This window comes from Enoplosus armatus, chromosome 8, assembly GCF_043641665.1.
Source record: "Enoplosus armatus isolate fEnoArm2 chromosome 8, fEnoArm2.hap1, whole genome shotgun sequence".
NCBI classification, from domain to species: Eukaryota; Metazoa; Chordata; class Actinopteri; order Centrarchiformes; family Enoplosidae; genus Enoplosus; species Enoplosus armatus.
Genome location: NC_092187.1, coordinates 21,885,573 through 21,908,499, shown reverse-complemented (window position 1 = coordinate 21,908,499; position 22,927 = coordinate 21,885,573). Strand labels below are relative to the sequence as shown.

At 44.6% G+C, this 22,927-nt stretch overlaps 1 protein-coding gene across 1 annotated transcript in view; it reads left to right on the top strand.

Annotated features, from left to right (window-relative positions):
- The window catches only part of hspg2 (heparan sulfate proteoglycan 2), an 86,905-nt gene that overhangs the window by 24,863 nt on the left and 39,115 nt on the right, over positions 1–22,927 (top strand). The window contains 26 exon segments of the mRNA XM_070911042.1: positions 3,257–3,386; positions 3,666–3,725; positions 9,873–9,932; positions 13,856–13,965; positions 14,121–14,179; positions 14,474–14,646; positions 14,790–14,828; positions 15,784–15,909; positions 16,051–16,251; positions 16,329–16,448; positions 16,772–16,903; positions 17,298–17,442; positions 17,995–18,152; positions 18,239–18,379; positions 18,524–18,687; positions 18,774–18,953; positions 19,191–19,387; positions 19,829–19,976; positions 20,433–20,560; positions 20,805–20,891; positions 21,054–21,112; positions 21,381–21,442; positions 21,629–21,769; positions 21,965–22,138; positions 22,422–22,601; positions 22,693–22,811. Of these exon segments, the coding sequence (XP_070767143.1) occupies positions 3,257–3,386; positions 3,666–3,725; positions 9,873–9,932; positions 13,856–13,965; positions 14,121–14,179; positions 14,474–14,646; positions 14,790–14,828; positions 15,784–15,909; positions 16,051–16,251; positions 16,329–16,448; positions 16,772–16,903; positions 17,298–17,442; positions 17,995–18,152; positions 18,239–18,379; positions 18,524–18,687; positions 18,774–18,953; positions 19,191–19,387; positions 19,829–19,976; positions 20,433–20,560; positions 20,805–20,891; positions 21,054–21,112; positions 21,381–21,442; positions 21,629–21,769; positions 21,965–22,138; positions 22,422–22,601; positions 22,693–22,811 (3,293 nt within the window).

Here is a 22,927-nt window from a genome sequence, read left to right as displayed (position 1 = left end):
CTGTGAAATGAAATAAATGGGCTTGCAGTATAAATGTGCATCTTAAGGAGCCAGCATTTGTTTGGAGGTGGAGATGACGGCACGTCTCCAGCTGCAAGATTTGACAGCTGATGGTAGTACCCTCCTAAATGGATCTTGGCAGTCCGACCAATCTTTCTCCAGAATGTTCTGCTTCTGTCCCATTGCTTATCAAATGGTCACGGACCAAAAAGCAGTTGTTTCCCTTGCTCCAGCTAATCAACAGCTGGGAAAACTTAAGGCCCGTCCACAGGCTTCTGTATTATCCATTGACTCTGTTGTTCCCTTTTTCTGGAGCTGCTACTACTTCATCTCGCAAGGCAAACATTGTGCATTGTGAGCAGAGTAATTCATAAGTAAACAGTGGAATTCCTTTTGGCTGGAATGTGTATTTATGTGCATGTGCGTGCCTTGTTATTTTCAAGCATATACCTGGTTGCCATATGTCCCACTTGAAATTGCAACAAGTTACTGGAGCGAGGAGAGCTTCTGAGGCCGGTGTCCTCTGGGTGGGGTGGAGTTCAAAGAATTGCAGAGGCGGTCAAGACCTCTATCTCGAGGGAGAGATAACTTTAACACAACAGACGTGTCTCAACTCCTCGACTGAGAGTAGAGGTCGCGGTAGCTTTTTGAACTAGAATGCAGTAGCTTAGTGAGAAAGCAAGTTCATATGTAGTTACCAACTCTCCCGAAGATGAGGCCTGATGACGTTCTCAAACAAGCGTAGCTTAACATGTTCGCTTTAAGATCAGGTGCAAATACGGACTTGTCCATCAAAGACTACTCTGTAAGTTAGTGGTGGTTTTCGTCCAGATGGCATCCGTCGTGTCCAGATGATACCCCATCCCAAGGGAGTGGGAAGCAGGAGATGATCACACTGATGGTTGGCTGAGTGGCACCACTGAAAAGAATTTGGTTAGTCAGCAGTTTCCTTTTGAAAATGGCCCGGGATTGTTGTTGTAAGGGTGTTCAGTCAGGGGAGAGAGGATTTGGGGGGATAGATCTAGTTATTTATTAGCTGGAGCCATTTAAATGGGAAAACTACCATGACAGAGTTTGGTGGAAATACGAACTGGCGGGCCATGCCAACTGGAAATGCCAGGGGTGGCATCCTGCCAGAGTCGTATCTAAACTTATAGCCAGAGTCTGGGCAGTCTGGATGCTGAGATGGTGAGAGCAGAGATAATAAACCCACACTGTGCTCCAGTCGGGCTGGCACAGTGAACTTTATCAAGATGATCAGATATGAGAGCAGCTGGCTAAGCTTTGTCTCTCCTCATTGAGAGTGTGTACGGGTTCATCAAGTGCACTGTGAGAGGAGGATTGCCATTAGATAATGTTGATAGAAATCTGCACTCATATAATCCTTTAGGATATTCATACACCATTACTCTTCACTGAGGCTAGCTTTCTGTACTCTTTCTAAGTTAAAAGGAAATGTGGATGTGTGCTGAGTAGCGATCGGCGTCATTTGAATTTTATTTTGACTAGTGCCAGTACAATAGCAAAAGTTTGTTTGTGGGTCATCACCTTGATCCAGGCTGAAGTATTTCAACAACTTTGGGAGGGATTGAAATGAAATTTTGTACAGTCATGGTCCCAAGAAGATGAATCCAGTTGACTTTGGTGATCCCCTGACTTTTCCTCTTGCGCCACCATGAGGTCGACACTAGTAGTTTTTAGTGAATTGTCTCGACCTCTACTTGAAGGATTGGCATGAAATTTGGTACAGACATTCATGTCCCACACAGGGTGAATTTCAATCATGTTGGTTGTCCCATAACTTTTCATTTAGCTGCATCATCAGGTCCAAATTTTAATGTGTCCAATACTTCTCACAGAGCCGTTAGCGTGGCTGTAGATTTGGTTCATTTAACAGTGTACGAATCTGAGCTAGAATCCAATGCCAGCTTACAGTACCTGACAGTTTTCAATACTTGGTGCTACAGATACATTTTGGTTGGTACCAAAAAGTAAAAAAGTATCAAGTTTGATCTCAGATTCAGATCAACTTTATTATCCCACACAGGGAAATTTACTACCACAACTTAATAATGATCACCTTAGATCACATTGAGACAGAATAAAACAGTAAAGTCAAATAAAAACTTCCGTTTTCCAACGTCATTCCAAATCAATAAAATCAAATTTGCTATAAAAGTGCAACTGACCAGCTAAGAGACCTGTCGGTTGAACCTGCATGTTATACAGGCTGATGGCTTGAGGAATAAAAGAGTTAATACACTAGTATATGTCGTAGAAGTCTCTCGGGTCAGGTTGCTGCTGCAAGTTTGGTGTAGAGGCTGGTGGCTGTTTCTCGGTCAGTGCCTGTGATTTTTCTTTCTGTCCTGATTTGTTGTTGCAGCCTGGCTTGGTCCTGTTTGTGCATGTTGCCAGGCACACGGATGAGACTGAGAGATGGAGCAGTCTGAAGCACCGATGTGATTTCCAGCTCGAGCACGGTGTATGCTCAGAGTTTTAAGCTGAATGAAATGTTAGCTTTCTGTGGCCCGGAGCACGTACTGCATTTTCAGTTTCACTCCTATCCCTCAGTTACACCCCTGCTTTTGTTCCACTCATATAACATGCTGAATGACACGATGATCACAGATTTTGAAGCAACCTGTCCTCAGAACTGCTGCGTTTGCTTGAGGTGTTTTTACTGCTGCTGGAGGTGACATAATGTTTCCGTGATAGACTCCTTCCTAATTCCAGAGCGAAGAGCCGGTCATAAAGGACTCGTTGTGGTATGCTTGATATTTTCTTTTACCCAGGGGGGACGGAGTTTAGAGCATACTTAAACAGATTTGTGTCATCCAGTCATTCTGATCTCAGTCTCAGTTGCTGGCTTTCAGAGTTTTGTGGAGTGTGTGTGTGATAGTTTGCTTGTACTTGTGTGTGTATTCATATGTGGGTCATTGGTCTGTTGCCAACTTCCACCATTAAGTTTACACACAACAGCAAATAGTAAATATTTCTTTGGCCATTCGTGCAGTGAAAAAACTTTAAATCCCGAATGTGCCCCGTTCATACTGGTGTCATGAACTTTTATTTGCATGCGAACTCTTGAGAAGGCCTCTAAGAGATAATAAATGGTAAAAGTAAACACATCACAATGCCCCGTTTCCCGTCTCAGCTTTTGTTTTCCCTCCACCCTTCCAGGGTCCATGTATAGCACTGGGTGTAACCTTTCTCTGTGAGACTTCAACCCCTATAAATCTCTCTGTGTTTGCTGCAGGTGACTCAGGCCTCCAAGGTGTGGGGAGAGGTGCCTCTACCAGAAGACTTGGAGGCGGAGAAAGATGTCCTGGCGTCTCAGAGCTTACTGGATGACGACGAGGACTTTGCTGCTGATGAAGCCTCGGGAGGTGGGCTTGGTAGAGGCTGTAGTGACCACAAACCACAGCAACAGCTGCCCTTAATTCATGGGAGATGTTTTTCATTATGCATTCCTTAGATTGTTAACCCATCCCAAAACTGAAAATGAGGGAGTGTTGCTCAGAGATACATATGAACACTAACTTGCAGGATTCATGCTTTTCAAGAGGAATTTAGAACTGCGGATTTTATGTTCTACTTGTTGTTTTTTCTGTCCTTGAAACCTGCACATTGACCATATCCTTATCCTTCTCTTTCCGTCTCCTAAGATCTGCCCAGTGGAGAGGACGATGGAAGCACACCATGGCCTCCAGTCTCCGAGAGCACAAGTAAGGGACCAGAAAAAATAGTGAATCTAACAATTCCCTCTGACAGATTTTGTTTATGTGTTTTAGATCACTCAGCCCTCTAAAGCTCCCCCATCTGTGACTCTGACTTCAGTGGCTGCATGCAACTTGTGTGTGTGTGTGTGTTTGTGCATGATGCCTGTCTGTGCCTGACTGATGATGCCTTCACATCCTGCTACACCCTCTCCTCCCTCACCGCCAGCTTGCCAGGGTCTGGTCATAACACACGGTTTCAGCTTTGTCTTTGAGACATAAACATCTCCTCTCGTCTTTCATCTTTTTAACCGGCGGCAGAGGTGACAGCACAATAAGATACATGAAAGCACGATGAACAATAAAAGCTGCAGCAGAGCACCTCTGTTTTGCGTTCCATTCACTATTGCGCTTCTTTTTGTAGACTTGAAAAGTATTTATATGCAGGGACCCCACTATATCACACCGAACAGTAGTCAGGGCAAAAAATATCTAAATACGTATTAAACTTTGCCTGATGGATCTAACTCTTTAATCATACCTGTGGTTTGCTGCTGCTTGTTACGCTTCTCTTCTTCGGCCATGTTTCTCGTTTTTTTGCTGTCTGTTTTTATTGCAGACAATAAAAAAAACTAAGAATTACTGTCAATTGACTTTTTCACTGAATATGTCTGCATGCTACTTGGCCTTAGCCACCAAGGATGCCTTAAGAGTGTCAGCTGGTTATAGTTTATTTGGATAGACCAATGCTGATACTCAACCATAGTTGTGTTTAGTCCCGCCATAGGGTATCTAAATCCAGCCATAGTTGAGCTGGATTAGGTTTAGGTTTTGATTTATAGTTCAGCCCCCCCACAACACTACATGAATGTATTTTTCGTGATGGGCCTGTTACTGAAACGGAGAACGCTACTGATTCTTTCTTCAACTTCCTTAATGTTGTCTTCCCTATCAATAATCACCACCAGCATCGGAAACTTGTAGGAGAAAACACAAGTGGCTAAGTAGCCCAGTGCTGACCAATCACAGTTCTTGCGGTCCCCATGTGGCGTCTCCTTAGTAACTGTAGTCCCAACTATAGCTACTGAGCCTACACATACCCCTTAACGAACAACTGTAAATCCAGCTTTTCACGTGCCTGTCTCTAGGGTCTGTCTTTTCAAAAAGTTTACTTTCCTGTGTATAAGCTATTTTAGGGCAGCCTCAACATTTCTATTCCCATACTTATCCTTTCCCCCCTGCAGGAAATTCATTTAACCAAAGCAGATAGATGTTAATATCCTGACAGGTCAGATCGTTTCCCTTCTTATTAAAGACAAAGCCCCGGGAAAAGCTGCTGCTGCTGCTTCTTAGTTTGTCCTTGTTTCCAGACGCCGGCACTGGACGGGTTAGTGGAGCTGATTACATCATGGCAGAATGATTGTTTTGGCAGCGGCATTGTGAGCCATGACATCAGAGCTGCGGCATATAGCATCATGTGCCTCGCTCTCAGAAATAGCACTGCTGTGAGGCCTCGCTGCATTTGGAATTTAAAGAAGCCAGAGGAGCTTTTTTCAGTCATTAATGTGATTGTGGCATATTAGGCTCGTGAGGTTTAACTGAAGGCTGATAGTTAATATTGACAAAGACTGATTGATTAAGACATAGTTGTAAGAAAGTATATTTTGTCTTGTAAACACACACACAGCTTTGCACATCATTTCCGCAGCTGAAAGTTTTATTTCAACCTCCTGCAGCAAAGCTGAGTTGTGTGTTTGGTATTCTGGTACCCTCGGGTCAACTTGACAGATACAAATGTACAAAAACAATTTGGAAGTCGTGGAATACAAAGCCAGTTTGTGCTTTGTTGACGGCACACGTTGGGAAAATATTTTCTGTTAATGTGCTCACATTTTGTGGTGCAACGTGAGCCTACAAACATCCCCCCTCCCTCATTACGCTGGTTTATTGCGTCTGTTTCCATAAACTTTCCGGCTTTTGTAACCACATAAAGGTCAATGTTGCTTTAATGTGGCAATTAAATAGGTTGCGGTTGAGATTATGCAGTACTTTGTTTAATATATTGTCTTATCTCAAAGCATTTGCATTTTCCTCAGTGTGATCATGGTGCTATGATTGGAGGAGGCAAGCTATTTCCATATATAGATCTGAGTACGATAGCAATGGGAAGGAAATTCGGTTTCCTGTGCTGAATGCTGAATACTTTTCTGAGTGTCTCTGTCCTGTTGGCTGTCCAGACTGTTCTCCCAAGCCTCTGCCTTCCTTCCCCCTCCACTACTTTGAAGTGGGAGATGTAGGTGACACAGTTGCACTCATTGTGCCTTGTATCCTGTTGTGTTACAATTTGCTGTTGGTTAAGAAATTCCCATTTCCTGATGTCTCCGCCTCGTACGTTGAAGCTGTGAAAAAAACTTCTGGAGCCTAAACTGTTGATGAGATGAGGCTATTTTGAACCTCTTTTGTCCACTGTTGTTCTGTGTCTCCTCTAATCATAGTCTGCAGTCTTCTCCAGAGATATGAAGGTTTGTGTCCCATGTCCTCCTAACCTCTCGTCCTGACCTACACCCTCAGATCCCTGAAGAGATTTCTGGGAGGCAAAATCCAGCTTATCTCATCTGTGGGAGCCTTGTCTTGTTCCGCAGGCTCCATTACAGCCACTTTGTTTAGAAACCAAAGGTTACTATGTCCACTTAGTAACGGTGGTTGGTGTGGGTCTGCTGGGGTTAAATTCTTACCAGTGCTAATTTTGAATGAAAAGCGTGAGAAGACATATCTTTAGACTAGTGGTTCCCAAAGAGGGTGCCCCAAGATTTGTCCATCTGGCTGTTTATTTATTCTGTATTTTTAATGTTTCACTACGTTAATAACATTTCATGATATTATCAAAACACATCAAAACAGAGGAAATAAGCAATAAAAATCATTGTTTGAAAAACTCCTGTTTTCCTGTTGTCATAGTAACAACTTGGGGTGCAGTGAAGAAATTCCTATGAAGCGGTGACGTGGTTTAGAAATGTGTGGGAGCCACTGCTCTAGACTACTCCAGCTTTTTGTTGTTGTTTTTTTATTTAACAGAAATGCTTTAAACATTTAAACAGTTTTAACATTTGGTCAGAACCCGAGCTTGACCAAATGTTGAAATTATGATCAGATGTAGTGGAGAAAGGTTTATTAACTGTATTTCTTGTAGTTATGTAGCCGTGAACTACCTTTAATTTACTTAGTGCTCTGTGACAAGTTGATTTGAGATTTGAAGACGCGTAACTTGGAGTTGATGATGATGAGCGGAGAGATGTGTACTGTCTTCATGGGACGTTTTGCTTAAACTTGAGGGCCGGGCTGTCCTTGATCCAGTGGGATTCTGGATTTTTACTTCTGATCACATCAATTGCTGGTGGGTGCCTGCTAGAAAAACACAACCCAGGTTCATATTCCTCTGTTATCTCTAGTGGAGAACAGATGTTGCAGCATAAGAGGACAATACATCAGGGTAATGTAGCCTGTCTGTCAGTCTGGTCTGGGCAGTGGACAGGCCACCCACTCGGTATTCCTACTGTTTTCATGGGCAGTTTGTGAGATGTGCGTTTACAGTGGCACTGCCTCTGTGTGTGTCCCTGTGTGTGTCCCTGTGTGTCATACACTCTGGGGTAGTTACACAGAGGGACGAGTGCTGGCAGCTGCAGTTATTTTGGTGAGGTCTTTGTTGTTTCACTGCTGGGGGCCCTCAAGGTGGTCACACACTGACCTCAGAGCACCGGAGAAACTTGCCTTGCATTATAATCAGATGCATTACTCACTGTGGCGGACAAGACAGTAACAGAGCAGACAAAACACGAGCTGCTTGTTGAAGGACATGTTCAGTCTAACCTTTGTCTAAATTGCCAGCCACTGATAAAAGCCTCCATTTTTAAACAGATAATTGTCAGTGTGACTGTGTTCTGAAAGACTACTTCTGATTGGTCGTAGTCACTGACTTGAGCCTTGTTGCTGCACCTAGCTCCATGCTGCGCTCTGTTGTACCAACAACAAATGTGTTTCCTTGGAGACGTGGCTTGTGCCGCTCCTCTTAGGGAAAGATTTGTCGAGGGTTTCACTGAAACAGAGTGTGTGTCGGCTGTTTAAATGGTCTCTTTTCTTTTCCTCGCGGCAGTGTCAAGGACGGGCCTGTAACTGATACATCTGTTTATTTTGGTGACCTCCGTGATGATCTATGCTGCAACAGGAGATAATACCTTAAATTGGAGAAAAAAAGAAAACGGTTTGTTGTGTTACAAAATAAATACTGAATTAGAACTTGTGGTTATTGGCGGGGTATTTTAATTGTCCTGTGGTTTTCCCCAGATCTGAGAGTTTATTTGGATAAAGCTCCACAGTTAATCAGTGCCTTCCTGGTTGAACACTAGAGACTATCCATATCAAATAATAATAACTCTCCTTAGATTTGTCAAACTCTTTTTCTTCTCTTGGATGATACATGTGCTTACTTATGATATCACTCTTAATTTCTCTCCCGATAGGTAAGAGTGTCTGTTCGTGCTTTTATACAGTGACTGCTTTGTTTCAGTCAGTGATTGCGGCCTGATCAGCACATAAAAGAGTGGAGAGTGATACTCAAGCAGTTGCCCTCTTCTCTCTGGCTCTCACTCCCATTCTGACTCTGACAAGGATCACACAACATTTCTGCAGCCTTTGAAGTAGCAGATATTTCATTAGCTTTAATTAGTCTGGGTCACTGTTCTTGGGGGGAGACCTCAGATGGTTTGGGTAGGGCAAGTTATATGTCAACTGTTTCCTGGCTGGACTTTGTAGACTTTAAATTGTTTTTTCTGACTGTAGCGCCAGGCAGCAGCAGTTACAGTCAATCTGAAATCAGGACTTCACACCGACTTTTTCCTAAATCTCCTCTGCTCTGAAAAACATGCCACAACTAAAGTAATGTTGTATCAGAAGCCATATGTTTTTTGTATGTGCAGCTGTAAAACAGCTGGATCCAACTCACTCACTTGATCATGAAGGAGCCGTTGTTTACTGCTGTCTGTCGAGGTTCATGGAGTGGACTCATACAGAATCTGGATCGGAGTGTGAAAATCTGTCTTGTTTTTCAAATCTGTTTTTATCTACAAGATAACATAGTGCCCCTATTTATTGAAAGACATACTCAGAATAACTCAACCTTTGCACAAGGATCCCTCCCTTAAAACCCATCCGTGTTTCAGAGCGACCGAGAGGCCTCCTCAGTTGACATTTCAGAGCATGCCCCTCGGTGTAACTGCATCCAAAGCAGTGGAAGAATGAATGAGTCACCACAAAACAGAACATGGTCATTGTTGCCCGTGCCAGTGCAGAGGGATCAACTTTTGGTAAGAAAAAATGGTTATAATGGTGCTCAGTTCTTTCCATTTAGGAGGGAAAACAGGAAGCAGCTCCTCCCCACATCGCTGCAAAGCCCCAGGGTGGATGTGGTGCCTCGGACAGCAGAAATGTGAAGAGCGGTGCGTGGAAGTGTGTGTGTTTGGTTCTTAGGATATCCTCTTTGTTCTGCTGGACTGAAGAGGAGTTCGTTGGAAATAGATGCCCTCTGACGCTGTCATGCAAGCAGACTTCCTTGTGTGTCTCTAGACAGACACTGCCTGGACTCATTAGTCGACAAAAACCACAGGATGCGTTGTCCCATTGAGCATGACTCTCCACAGAATGTGGATGGTAATGATTAGTGGAGCAGTTGATAACAGCAAATAGATGCTGACATTTGTAGCTTCTCATAAAATTGCGATGACAACTTTACTTTCATTTCTTGTCTTCTTTCTTCTGTTTATTTCACTGATATTTTCCAGCCCATTTGAGCAGATATACTTGATTTGCTGTGTATTTACATTCTGACCAGCTCAGTTTCCTGATTTCCTGTTTCTGATAAGACACCTCTTATGGCGTTTCTCTTTCTGATTGTCACTTTCTATTTTCTCTCCTCGCTTCCAATCACTTCCTGTCTACTTTCCTGAAACTTTAACCCTTTCTGCACCTGCCTGGCTAACTTGATCTGTCTCCCTGGTCCTTGTGTCGCTTTTCTTGTTTGATCTTTGACCTTTGGATCCTGTGCCACGTTGACCTCTGCACCCCCCTTGTCTCTTGCTCCTTGCCTGCCATTGCCTGCCATAGCACACTGGTTGGACTCTTCATATCTGGGGAACATACAGAGCCCAGTCGAACCAGACTACAGTAAGTCCTCAAGCACTCCTTTGGTTTTTTTCTCTCCTCTCGGGTCTTTGGCACACTCTCCTGTCACCTGCTCCGCTCAGTTATGCACTCTCATTTCCAAACATGCTCTCAGATAACATTCCAAGGAAGACTCAGCTTGGGCATGCAGTGTTCAAGTCTAGCGAGTCTGTTTTTCCAAGTGTCTTTCAGGCGTCTCCCAGTGCTTTCTGATGCCAGCGGAAAATGATGGGCTTGTTCCATCGAGTAATACCGTAGTTCATCACACTCGAGTGAGAATATAATATATTATGTTGGAGTTACACACAGTGTACTGTTCATCTTTGTGGACAGCCAACACTTGCAAAACTGTGTTCCGCAAATTAATTTGAAAAGTGCCTTTTGTAATTTCAGCCACATGCAGATGGCTCATCCCAGTGATATGAACCAGCTGTTTCATAGAATCAGTACAACACGGGTATAAAGAAAAGTGCTTTTTTACTCACAATGGTGGTTTTTGATGCTTACATTGCAAGCCGTGGGAGAGCACAACAGGGCAAGCTTACTATTCAAGCCAGAAGTCATTCCCAAGAGTTCCCCAGAGGGCAATGAGTGGACTTGGAGACAGAGTTGTTTGGCTGGCCACCAGCAAGAGGGTTAAGTAGCAGGGGTCCTGTCTACACGAGTTAAGCTGAGAAAGAGGCAGCTGGCATATGAATATATTACACTAAGGGAGAGAGAAAGATTTAGAAAGAGGTGGAGATTAGAGAGAGAAAGAGGAAAAGCCCACAGAAAGGGAAAACATGTATTATTAAAGATTTTTGATGGGATAGCTGAGGCAATGTGGTTTGGGCCTTGCTCTTATAGATTCCGCCCCCCCCCCCACTCCCTCTCTAAAATGGCTCGGGTGGTGTTGGGCCGATGCCGTGGGCGCTGCCTTGGGGGTTGAAGGTCAAGCCCAATGCGGCTGGGCTTTAAAGGCCAGGCTGGGCTCACTGCTCAATCAAGTCTTTGTCTTCCGCATAGGCCTCTATGTGTTCAGAGGGGGCCCATTGCACAAAGCCGCCACAGTTCTACTGAACAGCTTTAATAGCTAAATAAGTTTGTGAATTAAGAGTGTGGAATGCTCCATATTTTTTTTTCTCATCCCACCCGTCATGTCTGCACTCTGACAGTTTCATCACTCTTGATGGTAGCGGTGCTTGACGAGGGGATTTCCCCCCGCTGGAAACAGTGAGCGATGCACAGGAGAATGGGTTTTGGAGTAAAAGAGCCGCTCGTTAGCAGCGGGGCACAACCCGGGCACTCTAATCAAAGGATCTCAGGCGGCGGTAGTCCCACACTCGCCAGTCCGTAACGTCAAAGCGGCAAGCTCAGAGAGAGTTGGGGCTACGAGCTGTTGTTGACCGGGCGGCGAGTACCCACTCAAGAGATTAGATTATATGCGGGTCAAATGAGGCGCTTTGATGACTAACTTTGATGTTGCCTGTCTTCTGGTTCCACATTCAGGCCTAACAATTATTCCTATAAGTCTGACAGTAACAGCCTGCAAAGCAAGCACTCAGGCACCCTGCCAGGCTGCGCTAAAGCCTGCAGCTCTGTTGTTACATGTTCACCTCACTGCGTGTTTTCATAGGCAGCGCTCAGTTTACTTTGTCATAAATGGAGGCTTTTCCTCACCAGGAACGGGGACGTCTTGTAGTGCCAATAGTTTGTGTGTAAGGAAAGAGAATTTAGCAGTAGTTTAGAGAGGACAGCTGTTTACCAGCCAAAGCTCAGGCAGTGGAGCATAAGGCGGCAAGGTTCCCCACAGGCCTTTAACACAGAGAACACACAGCCTGAGTGTGAGACACAAAATCTTTAACTTTTAATTAAGTAGGTCCTGGTGAGCGTGATAAATGTCGGCTGTCGGTGTCGACATGTCAAGTGATATGTAATTATCAAAGGAGAAGGGAAAGGGAGGGCACAATACACACCAAGAGTGTCCTCTGCACGCTGTATGTGTGCAGACGTATTGTTTAGCACATATCTGCATGTGCATGTATGTTTGTGACTAGAGGCTCAGCAGACGCCTACTTAGAACATGACTCTTTGCTTTTGGCATGGCGAGTAGCATCTGACTGCAAGAAACAGTACAAATATTGACTTCCTCCCTAAACTCACACTGCCAGTCTGAAATCAGAGGCTGGCAGGCCCGTCCTAACAAAGTGTTGGCAGGAGTGTGAGAACGGGGCACCCTGCGGGCCTGGGCTATTTTAAGTTTCATGGGCTAAGCCTACGGCAGTGGACTTACAATAATACAGCTGACATTTTTCGGGATAATGAGTCGTTCATATAGCTCATCAAGTTGTTTCATACTGGTAGTTATATATATAATGTTTCACAAAGTATCTATAACTGGAGTGGAAATATTGATTAGTTGAATTCATCTTTTTTTTGGCATGTCTGTAGAAGATTGGGACGTAGAAATTCTCAAAAGTCAACACAACAGTCGATCCTATTAAATGCCAAGCTTTTGAGTTGTGGAATTGAAAATGGCACTGTTGTGTACCACTGTAAATACGTGTACCGTCCATTCATTTATTTTGAGTGGTGTTAATGTGCAAAACAGTTTGACATCATGATACATTGGATAAAAACTATTTTTTTACAGTCTATGTCCTGACCCACATACAGCATGTGGCAGATGGGTGGAGTTTTTTTTTTTATGCAGGGCAATATGAGTGCTAGAAGAGAAGGGAAGAAGAACTGTCACTGCACAAAAACGACATTGAACTTTGTGTTTCTTCCCTCGCTACATTTCTTCAGAGTGATTAGGAGCCAATGTCAGGAAAAGTGTAGCTCAGTGCCGTAATCAAGGAAACTCTGGCAGAGACAATGGACACAGTAGAAAAACCAACCAGCTGCTTGTCAGGTTTTTGAAAGTGAATCTGAAGTTAACCTGAAAAAAAATCAGGATTGCACCGATGGGATTCTCCCACTTCACCTGACACTCCAAGCTAGTTAAAACAAAGGGATCTAATAGCAGCTTCTGTATGATTCATGTCTGAACACCGAGTGCCTTACGTTCAGCCAGTTGACCTATATGTTTAATGACCAGTCAGACCAGTTTACGTAGCCTCTCTACTGTAAACCATTGATATCCCTGCTGCAGCCCCCTCCGGCGCTCTGCTGCCTGATGTGTTTGACTTGGTGCATGTGGAGGGAATGTTGAGGCCCCCTTCCACAATCGTTCACAGAGGATTTTCTTCTTCTTCCTCTGCAGCTGCTGGCACAGTAGTGATGGTGACTCAAACTCCCACTTACCTTCCAACTCTCTGATATCATCAGCGTTCAATCAGGAGATCTGGTGCAAACTCGTGGCCCTGCTATTTTCGGCAGATAGCCACGTACTGTGTTTGAATGTTTGCATTGATTAGGTGTACTCAGTTCAAAAAAATGGGGCTTTATCAGTATCTGTCTGCCACTATTTGTGAGTATGTGTCCCCACGTCCATGACCCACAGAAGGACACATACAGAGAGGAGGACACGCCTCGATACTGTAATTTCATGGTTATATTTGAGTATGTGGGCGAGCGCGCCTGTGTCAGCATGCGCCTCTTGTTTGGGCCTATGTGTGGTGCAACACTGCAGTGGTCGGTTTCGGCACAGACCTGACCACAATTGAGATATGGAAATAGACGCTATAATTTGTATGTGGCTCTTATTTAAGCCACAGTCATGCTCTTCAACTTTTACTTTCTGAAACATTTAACCAAAGGCTTTCCTAAGGGAAATCATTCCCAAACAGTATCCCGTATCACATTGTCTTTCATAAACTTAACGGCTTGAGTCTGGCTTATGATATCTAAACCTGGCAACAGACGGGCGTTAATGCTGAGCCTGTGGTCATTTTCTGTTATTGTGTGGTTTAGCTGACAGACCCCCCCCCGTCTTGTGTTTCTAGTTTATTACAGAGCTCTCGTCAACTTCACTGACTCCCTGGTCTACGGCCCCGAGCTCGAGGACATCTTCTCTTCAGCCTTTAATGAGATCTCTGAAGCAGTGGTGGACACGGTATGTCCTATTCAGTCATGTACAGTACGCCAACGCTACCTTATAAGGTTCAGGCATGTTATTCATGACTTTGCTGATTTAAGTATGTGTGCATCTGAAAATAAGGCCCAAGTTTGTTTATTTCAACTTAACCAAGTCTGGTTTTCCCCCCACAGCTGGAGTCGGACTACAACAGGATTCCAGGTGTCCAGACAGTCAGCGTGGTCCTCATTAAGTAAGAACACATATCCTTTAAATCTCGCTGTGTGACACCCGGAGTTGATACCCTGCAGCTGCGTGCTGCTGCTGCCTGGGTGTCTTACTCTGGCCAGGTGATATTTCTTTCCCTTTTTCCAAACTGCACAAGGCCAACAGTGTAGGCCTATACTCAGTAATTCATCAGCAGTGAGTAATTTCTCTAAGAGACATCCAAAGAAAAACCTTACCTTTAAAAAGCTTTCCCGTTTAACCATCTGCTTTGCACTCCACACAGACTGTAGCCTTACCAGGCCTGTCTTGCTCTTTGCAGGAAGATGATAAGAGAGGGTGGCGTTGATGTATTTGTGGAGTTGGACGTGGGTTCTGACTACAACAGTAACGACGAACAGATCCGCAGCGTGCTGTACAACGTGGTGAAGGAAGGAGCCATCGCGTCCTACGTCACATCAGTCCAGGGCTTTCAGTTCAGACGGCTTGGAGAAGGTAAGACTTCAACGGAGATCAACAACTTAACACAGCCGAGAAGTGACCGACTCTGTTACACAAGAGTTTGCTGTGTGTTTACAGCCAATTAAGGTCCACCAGAGCCGTAGGCAGTGTCCTTATCATTTCCCTCTGGTTTCTAGTTCAACCTCTGCCTGCAGTGGAGCCTATAGCAGTGCCAGGTTTGTACTGTGCCATGCCTTCTGCATGGCGACTGAGCCGACTGTACTGTAGAAACCGTAGGACGACTGTAGTGCCTTTAGAAAGAACGGTCGAGCATTTCCTTCCTTATGATGTTGAAATTTTTTACGATGACCCTTATTTTGACGTGTTCAAGCAATGGTCACGTGGTCTGAGGAATGTTTTGCATGAAAGCACCAATGTAAAGCACAGTAGCACACAGTGAATAAGAAGGACCTTTGCATGGCATGAGAGTGATTAGGAATGCTGCTGTTCACTGCAATCTCAACCAGCTTTTGATTTTACGCAAGTTCCACCAGCTCACAGATACACAGGCGTGGCAACGGATAGGATAGGATACGATAGGATAATGGTAGCTTTATATTTAATGACTTGTCTCAGGTGACAGGATTCACATCTATGTATCTGTCTGTCAATCTAACTGTGTCTGTCTGTCTTGTCCTGTCTGGTCTGTGTGTCTCTCTCTAGTTTGTCTATCCAATCTGTGTGTCTAGTCTAGCCTTGTGTGTCTGGTTTGGTCTGTCTAGTCAGTCTAATCTAGTCTGGGTGTCTAATCTAGTCTGTGTGTCTAGTTTAGTCAGTCTAGTTTAGTCTGTGTGTCTAGTTTGAACAGTCTAGTCTAGTCTGTATAGCTACCCATCTATGTGACATGTTATTTTAGATTAAGCACAGAGTTGATTTTACACCGAACAGGAAACTTAATGCAAAACGAACATTTACAAAAATGTTATAATATCCTTGAAATTCTCCTTGAGTATCTCAAAGCTCAACTCTTATAATAGTTTTTAGGATGCTGTTGTGTTTCACCTCACTTTGTTTTATTTGTGCTGTGACATGATAAACAACATTATTGTGTTGTATCGGTCGTACTGTAGCCTTGTCTTGCATGTCTTTGATCCTTTAACACCCCCCCCCCCCCCCCCGCATCTTTCTTAGTAACCCCCGGCATCAGACCCTGCATGCCAGATGAGCACAGGTGTGGTGATGGGACATGTATCCTGATGGAGTACCTGTGTGACAACAGACCCGACTGCAGAGACATGAGTGATGAGATCAATTGTGGTGAGTGGCTTCGGCTTGACCGGCCAACAAGTTGTAACACGGCCGGCTGTTGCATGGAGCGCTGGCTGGATGTGAGATATATTCACAGCTCTAAGTAACCACTTTGAACATTTGCTAAGTTTAATCAGAGATTTGTTTTAGATATAAAACGACCGGCCCCTCCGATCACCACTACCCCTGCCACCTCAACCTCCACCATCAAGAAGGCCCCGCGGCCTCCCAGCCCACCTGGACCCTGCAGAGCGGATCAAGCCACATGCCAGAGCGGAGAGTGTATCCCTCGAGACTACATCTGTGACGGAGAGAGGGACTGCTCCGACGGAAGCGACGAGTTCAGATGTGGTAAGTAACACAGCCTCGTGCACGTGCACACTCTGAGACAACAACATGCGCTCTAATTATCCTTTATCTTTCTACAGGTACTCCATCTCCTTGTGAACCCAATGAGTTCAAGTGTAAAAATGGCCGCTGTGCCCTCAAGCTCTGGCGTTGTGATGGAGACAACGACTGTGAGGACAACTCAGATGAAACAGACTGCCGTAAGTCTCCTTTTCTTTTGTGAGTCATTAAAAGTCTGCCTTGAAGGAATAGATCAACATTTAGGGAAACACACTTGGCTTCAGGCTAAGAAATAGTTCCAGCACATAAAACCACAGTTTGTCAAACAACACGACGTGGTATTCAGCGAGTTTAGAGGTGCTGGATTTTGTTACCTTCGGACAGAGCCAGACCCTGCTTCCAGCCTTTATACTAAGCTAAGCTAACCAACAACTGGCTGTAGCTCCATATTTAGCATACAGATATCTCAACCTTAATTTGATGCTACAGTTTACGAGTGATTAAATGTAAAATCTCCATACAGCCACCAAGGGTCCCGGTGACAGGTGTGCTCCGGAGCAGTTTGAATGCCTGAGCGATCGCACCTGCATCCCAGCCAGTTACCAGTGTGATGAAGAGCCAGACTGCCCTGACCGCTCTGATGAGTACGGCTGCAGTAAGTCTCACACCAACAGCTGTCTACAGCATTCACTCAACATCTTTCTCTCCCCCTCGTGCACATTTCACTCTGTTCTTTCTTACTTTCTACACTCTCTCTGTGCTTCCTCGCCTCTTCTCTATAGTCACCCTCTGAGTTCCTTTGTACGCTGTGACTAATTTGCTGTGAACCAGACCCGTTTCACACATGTGTTGACTGAGACACAGAGCTTTTTGTGAACCATTCCATTCCTAAGAACTGAAAGGGAATTGTCCGTCCATAGTGGAGAATTATGTTTCCTCTGACTTTCAGGCATTTATGAGCTTCAGTGGATCGCCAAATTCCAGTCACTTGCCAGCCTTTTTGTACATGTGCATTTATTATGCGTTCTCGTCTTCTTGACACTTTACAGCCCCTCCCTCTGTGACAAGCCCACCAGAAGAGTCTGTTCAGGCAGCGCGGGGGGCCACGGTGACGTTCACCTGTCAGGCTGTTGGAGTGCCAACACCCATCATCACGTGGAGACTCAACTGGGGACACATTCCTGTCAGCGGCAGGTGGGTTTGATGAGAAGTTCCTTATCTGTACCGTAATTAAAACTAATTTACAAACTAAACTAACTCATTCTGACAACATTACAGATTATTCAGGGTTTCTGGAAAATGCTGTCCAGATAATTTTGAATATCTTTGAAACTGACATGCTCTGAATGTTTCAGTAGATTTTTGTTGATGCTGCTTTCAAAAAAACATGTGTTGCACTGTTTTGGCAAGCTGTCTCAAACAAAACATGCACATCTGCTGAAAGCCAGTCTTGTTTAATTGATCGGCAGCAGACGTGAAGATTTTCAAATGACTATTAATCTGTCTTCTCTGCACTTTTGTCACCTGACATGTGATGAGTGTGGTTTGAGACCACAGTATGATTGTTGACAGCTCCATTAGATCAGTGTTTCTATGCTGACTCATAACTATATTTAGACCTGTGATTTTCATTAATTCTGGGCGTAGTCTGCTGTGTGCATGGTTAGGCAATTACAGACTGTTACAGTCAGTTTATTACTGTAAAAGTGATAATTTGTGCTGTTTTTCTTGTTATCCTGTTCCCAGGATCTCCATGACCAGCGAGAACGGTCGCGGCACCCTGACCATTCGTGATGTGAAGGAGGCGGATCAGGGGGCTTACACCTGTGAAGCCATCAATGCTAAAGGCCTGGTGTTTGGTATCCCTGACGGAGTGCTGACTCTCGCATCGAATCCAAATCCAGGTACTGACACCTCCGTTTTAACTATAAATGAATTGTAGTTGCAGTAAGAGAATAAATCGATTTGTGTCTTTTCTTGGTCTCTGTAGGCAACTGTCCTGACGGTCACTTCAGTGTGGAGGGCCGCTGTGTGTCCTGCTTCTGTGCTGGAATCACCAAGAACTGCAAGGGCACCGGTCGCTACCGCAACCAGATCAGCCTGCGTTTTACTGACGAGGAAGACTTCAAAGGCACTGAAGCCATTAATGCTTATGAAACTGATAGAGAGCTAACACAGCTAATGTGCTCTCAACTGAGATACCTTTACAAGTTTGTGCAGTCCTAACATTTAGAGCATAAACCGGGCTGAGTGAATCTGTTATTCTTACTTCCAGGAGTGAACGTCACCTACCCCTCCAGGCCAGGCACTCCTCCTCTCTCCTCCACTCAGCTCCTCATTAACCCCGAGATGGAGGAGTTCCAGCTCGTTGACCTGTCGCGCCGCTTCCTCAACCTCGACTCCTTCTGGACCTTGCCTCGTCAGTTCGTGGGAAACAAGGTAAAGTGTAAAATTATTTACAGACTTTTTTTTCCACTAAACTAATTATCAGACTTTAGCATGAAAATGATTTAATCTGTTATTAGATTGACTCCTATGGAGGATCCCTGAAGTACAAGGTGCGGTACACACTGGCCCGTGGTCTGTCTGAGGTTGTGGAGAAGCCGGATGTGATGCTGGTTGGAAACGGACGCAGGCTTGTGTACCGCAGAGGCAACGCCACCCCTGCCCAAGTGGCCAACCAGAAGGAGATCAAATTCACTGAAGTAGGTCTTTGGTTAAAAAAAGTTTTTCTAGCGAAAACCAGAGCAAAATCTACACAATCCTGTGGTAAATTTGTGATGATGACGTGCAAATTTGACTTGCAATGTAAAAAAAAAAATGTATATATATATATATATATATATATATATATATATATATATATATATATATATATATATACATATACATATATGTATGTGTCTACAGTACATCAGTAAACCTACTTGTTATTGTCTTAGGATAACTGGCAGCACTCCAATGGCCGCCCTGTGAGCCGGGAGGAGCTGCTGATGACGCTCGCCAACCTGGACAGCATCAGCATCCGCACCATCTACGACAACCACATGGTCAGCGTGGGACTCAGTGAAATTGTCATGGATACCACCACTGTGGAGTTCAGCACTCTGGGTCATGCTAAGCACGTTGAAGAGTGCAGGTAAGAAACAAAAAGTCTTAAAAAATTCCAGCATGATACTGTGGGGTTAAGTGAGATGAGAGATCCTTACAAGCCGTCAGTCAGCAGTCTGCAATCAAAGCAACATGTTGGGACGTGTCCAGTGTGCTCATACTTCGAGTGAAAAGTGCTGCACAATAATTCAGTTACACTGAAATGTATTTTGAGGGACGGCTAGGTGGCCAGTGGCCTTTGTTGCATGACATTCCACTCTCTCTCGACTTTTTGTCAGTAACTCCACTGTAAACTATCTAAAAAAGGGTAAACATGAAAAATAGAAACGTATTTAGGGCGCTTTAGTCAGCTGTTTTTTATTTACAATGTTAGGAAAGTTTGCAATGTGTGGTGTTGTAATTTGAGTTGAGTTCTAGAAACAGCTGGATTGAAACACTGCTTCATGATACTCATATTTATCATTCCCAGATGTCCTCCTGGATATTCAGGCCTGTCCTGTGAGATGTGTTCCTCTAGTTTCGAGCGTGTCCCTGGTGGCTCCTATCTTGGCACCTGCGCTGGTTGTAATTGTAATGGACATGCAAGCGCCTGTGATCCAATCAGCGGACACTGTCTGGTAATAGCTAACTCTTTTTTGGCAAGAATCACTTGGAATTTGCTGATAATCCTTAATTTCCTCACTGTAAAACATTGAAGAGTTTAGCTTGTTGATCATAACAGATGTTGTCTGCTTAAAGGAAATATTCCCTTTTGCTTTCTTGCCAAGAGTTAGTTGAGAAGATCAACACCACTATTGAGTATGTACGCTAAATATGAAGCCAGAGCCAACTGACGAACTTAGCTTAGCTTATAAATAAAGCCTGGAAAAAGCTTCCCCCTGCTTCCAGTCTTTATGCTAAGCTAACTAATCAACTCCTGGCTCTAGCTTCTACGTACACGAAAGTGGTATTGATCCTCTCATCTAATTCTCAGCAAGAAAGCGAATAAGTGTATTTCCCAAAATGTCAAACTATTAAAGTATTTCGAGTGGCGTCCATGTAAGAGAATGACCAGTGTGTTCTCGTTGCCACAGAGCTGCCAGCACAACACAGAGGGCTCTCAGTGTGACAAGTGTCGCACAGGCTACTTTGGTGACCCGAGCCGAGGACGCCCCGATGACTGCAAGCCCTGCCCCTGCCCGTACTATGAGACCTCACGCCGGTAAGGTCACAAACCCACCCAGACCACACACACACACACATCTACAGTACAAAACGGGGCAGACACATACCACACGCACGACATCAGTGGGAAAGGAAAGAGTTGTTTCAGCCTGCAGTTTCTTATTTCCAAAAGCTGAGCTCATTCAAATATTTGAGCGCTGGTTTATTCATTCAACATGCTACTCCAGTCCACTATTGTAATTGTTAATTGATGGCTTTTTTTTTTTCGTTGTGCTTTGTAGGTTTTCTGACACCTGCTTCCTGGATGTTGACCAACAGCCAACTTGTGATGCCTGCAGGCCCGGCTACACAGGAAGACGCTGTGAAAAGTGAGGAAGCTGATATCATTAACTGTGCCTCTAAGTTACAGTTTAGAGTAAAAGAAATCTTTAATGTCATCTTTATACTGTATCATATGGTTAGTAACACAACCTGCTCTAAAATCTGGTAAATGGGTCAATTGTATCTCTTATATTTTTGTTTTATTTCAGGTGTGCTCCTGGTTACCAGGGTAACCCCCTTCTGCCTAATGGAAAATGTATTCCTAACCGTGAGTATAAGTTCAACAACTGCACCGACATTTTTGAAATTCTCATTTCTCGGCATGAACTCGACAGCAGCTGTACCTGGATTGTTTTACCTGTTGTCCTTCAGTCATATAGCGATATGACCATGAGGACGGCTTAACCCTGTGTAATGATTACCATGGCTAGCCTGTAGTATGTGGTCATGGCTCAGGTATGCAGAAAGGCTGGAACACTCCCAGGTGTACTTTCCTCCCCATATGTCTTCTTCTTTCCCCTGTTCTCTCCCTGCAGAAAGCTCCAAGTGTGATAACAGAGGAACTATCAGCTCCAACAGTAGACCATGCAGCTGCAAGGTATATGTGCATTATGATAAACTGTTTGGTGAAATATTATTATATCATAAACATTTATTGTGAAATCTGTTGTTCATTTGTAGTTTGTGCAGCTGTTTTATTTTCTCTTCTATGAAAGAAATGAGCTCGACAGGCAGATGGATTACATATGTGTTTGTTTCTGTGTGTGTGTGTGTGTGTGTGCAGAACAACGTGGCAGGCACTCTGTGTGACGAGTGTAAGCCCGGCTTCTTCCACCTATCAGAGGCCAACCCCGAGGGCTGTCTACGCTGTTTCTGTATGGGCGTCACCAAACAGTGCGCCAGCTCCTCTTGGAATAGAGATCAGGTGGGTTGCCAAGCTGCGAATGGTGGCAGAAGGGAGGGGTGAATATTTTTGGTATCAAGGTTTGACTCAGTGTTTGTGCAGTCATGCTGCATCAGCAAATCCTTTCAGATGCTAAATGGTGAGATGCAATGTGCAAACATGTGATTGTGCTCAAGTGCGAGCACATGTAAATCTCAGTTCCCATCTGTCTCTCAGGTGCGAGGAGGGGTGAACGGGCAGCTCTTCTCCCTCTCTAACAGCGCCAACACTAAAACTATCTCTGAAGGGATCTCCCAGAGGGGCTCCTCTGAAGTTGTCTACCGCTCGTTCTCCAGTGTCCCCAACGACATCTACTACTGGGTCCTGCCTGAGAGCTTCAGAGGAGATAAGGTGAGAGAAAAACAACAAAGCAGAAAGCAGGCAAGGGAAAAAACTGTCAAGTGTTAGTCAAGCTAGATCTCTCTGCCCTTTCCGTCCCACTCAGTCATGCCTCAACATGTTGTCAAGTGAAAAGGCTGCACACAGTGAGCCTCCTTTGAACCTTTGGCTTGAATTCACAGTCGAGCCCAACATGGGTGTCTTATGACTTCCCTCACAGTATCATAGAGGTGAAATACCTTTCCACTACTCACTTTGTTGAGATGAGCTTCTCTTTTCACCATGCTGCTACCAGGTGACGGCCTACGGAGGGGAGCTTCGCTACACAGTGCGCTTTGAACCGTTTCAGCGCTCGCTGGTGATTGACGGTCAGCCAGATGTGGTTCTCCAGGGAAACGGCATCTTCCTGGAACACTACTCTCAGACCAAGCCTCTCCCACGTATCCCACACACTGTCACTGTGACCTTCAGAGAGGTGTGTCTCATTGTTTGTTCAGCTAAATCTGAATCCTCACACAATGTTAGTAGACTAACTTTTCTCTTTTCTCCATCCCTCTGGCCGATAGTCTGCATGGCGCCGCGCTGATAGGCAGCCGTGTACTCGTGAACACTTGCTGATGGCTCTGGCTGACGTTACTGTCTTCATGATCAGGGCCACTTACGCAGACAACATGGCTGAGAGCAGGTACGGTGGGAGATTCGTCTGTCACTGCACAGCTCATTCACACACCTCAAAATGAAGCCAAGAGCATTACACTATGCAAATATAAAATGTATTGTTAAATGTGTGTTTTTTTGTGT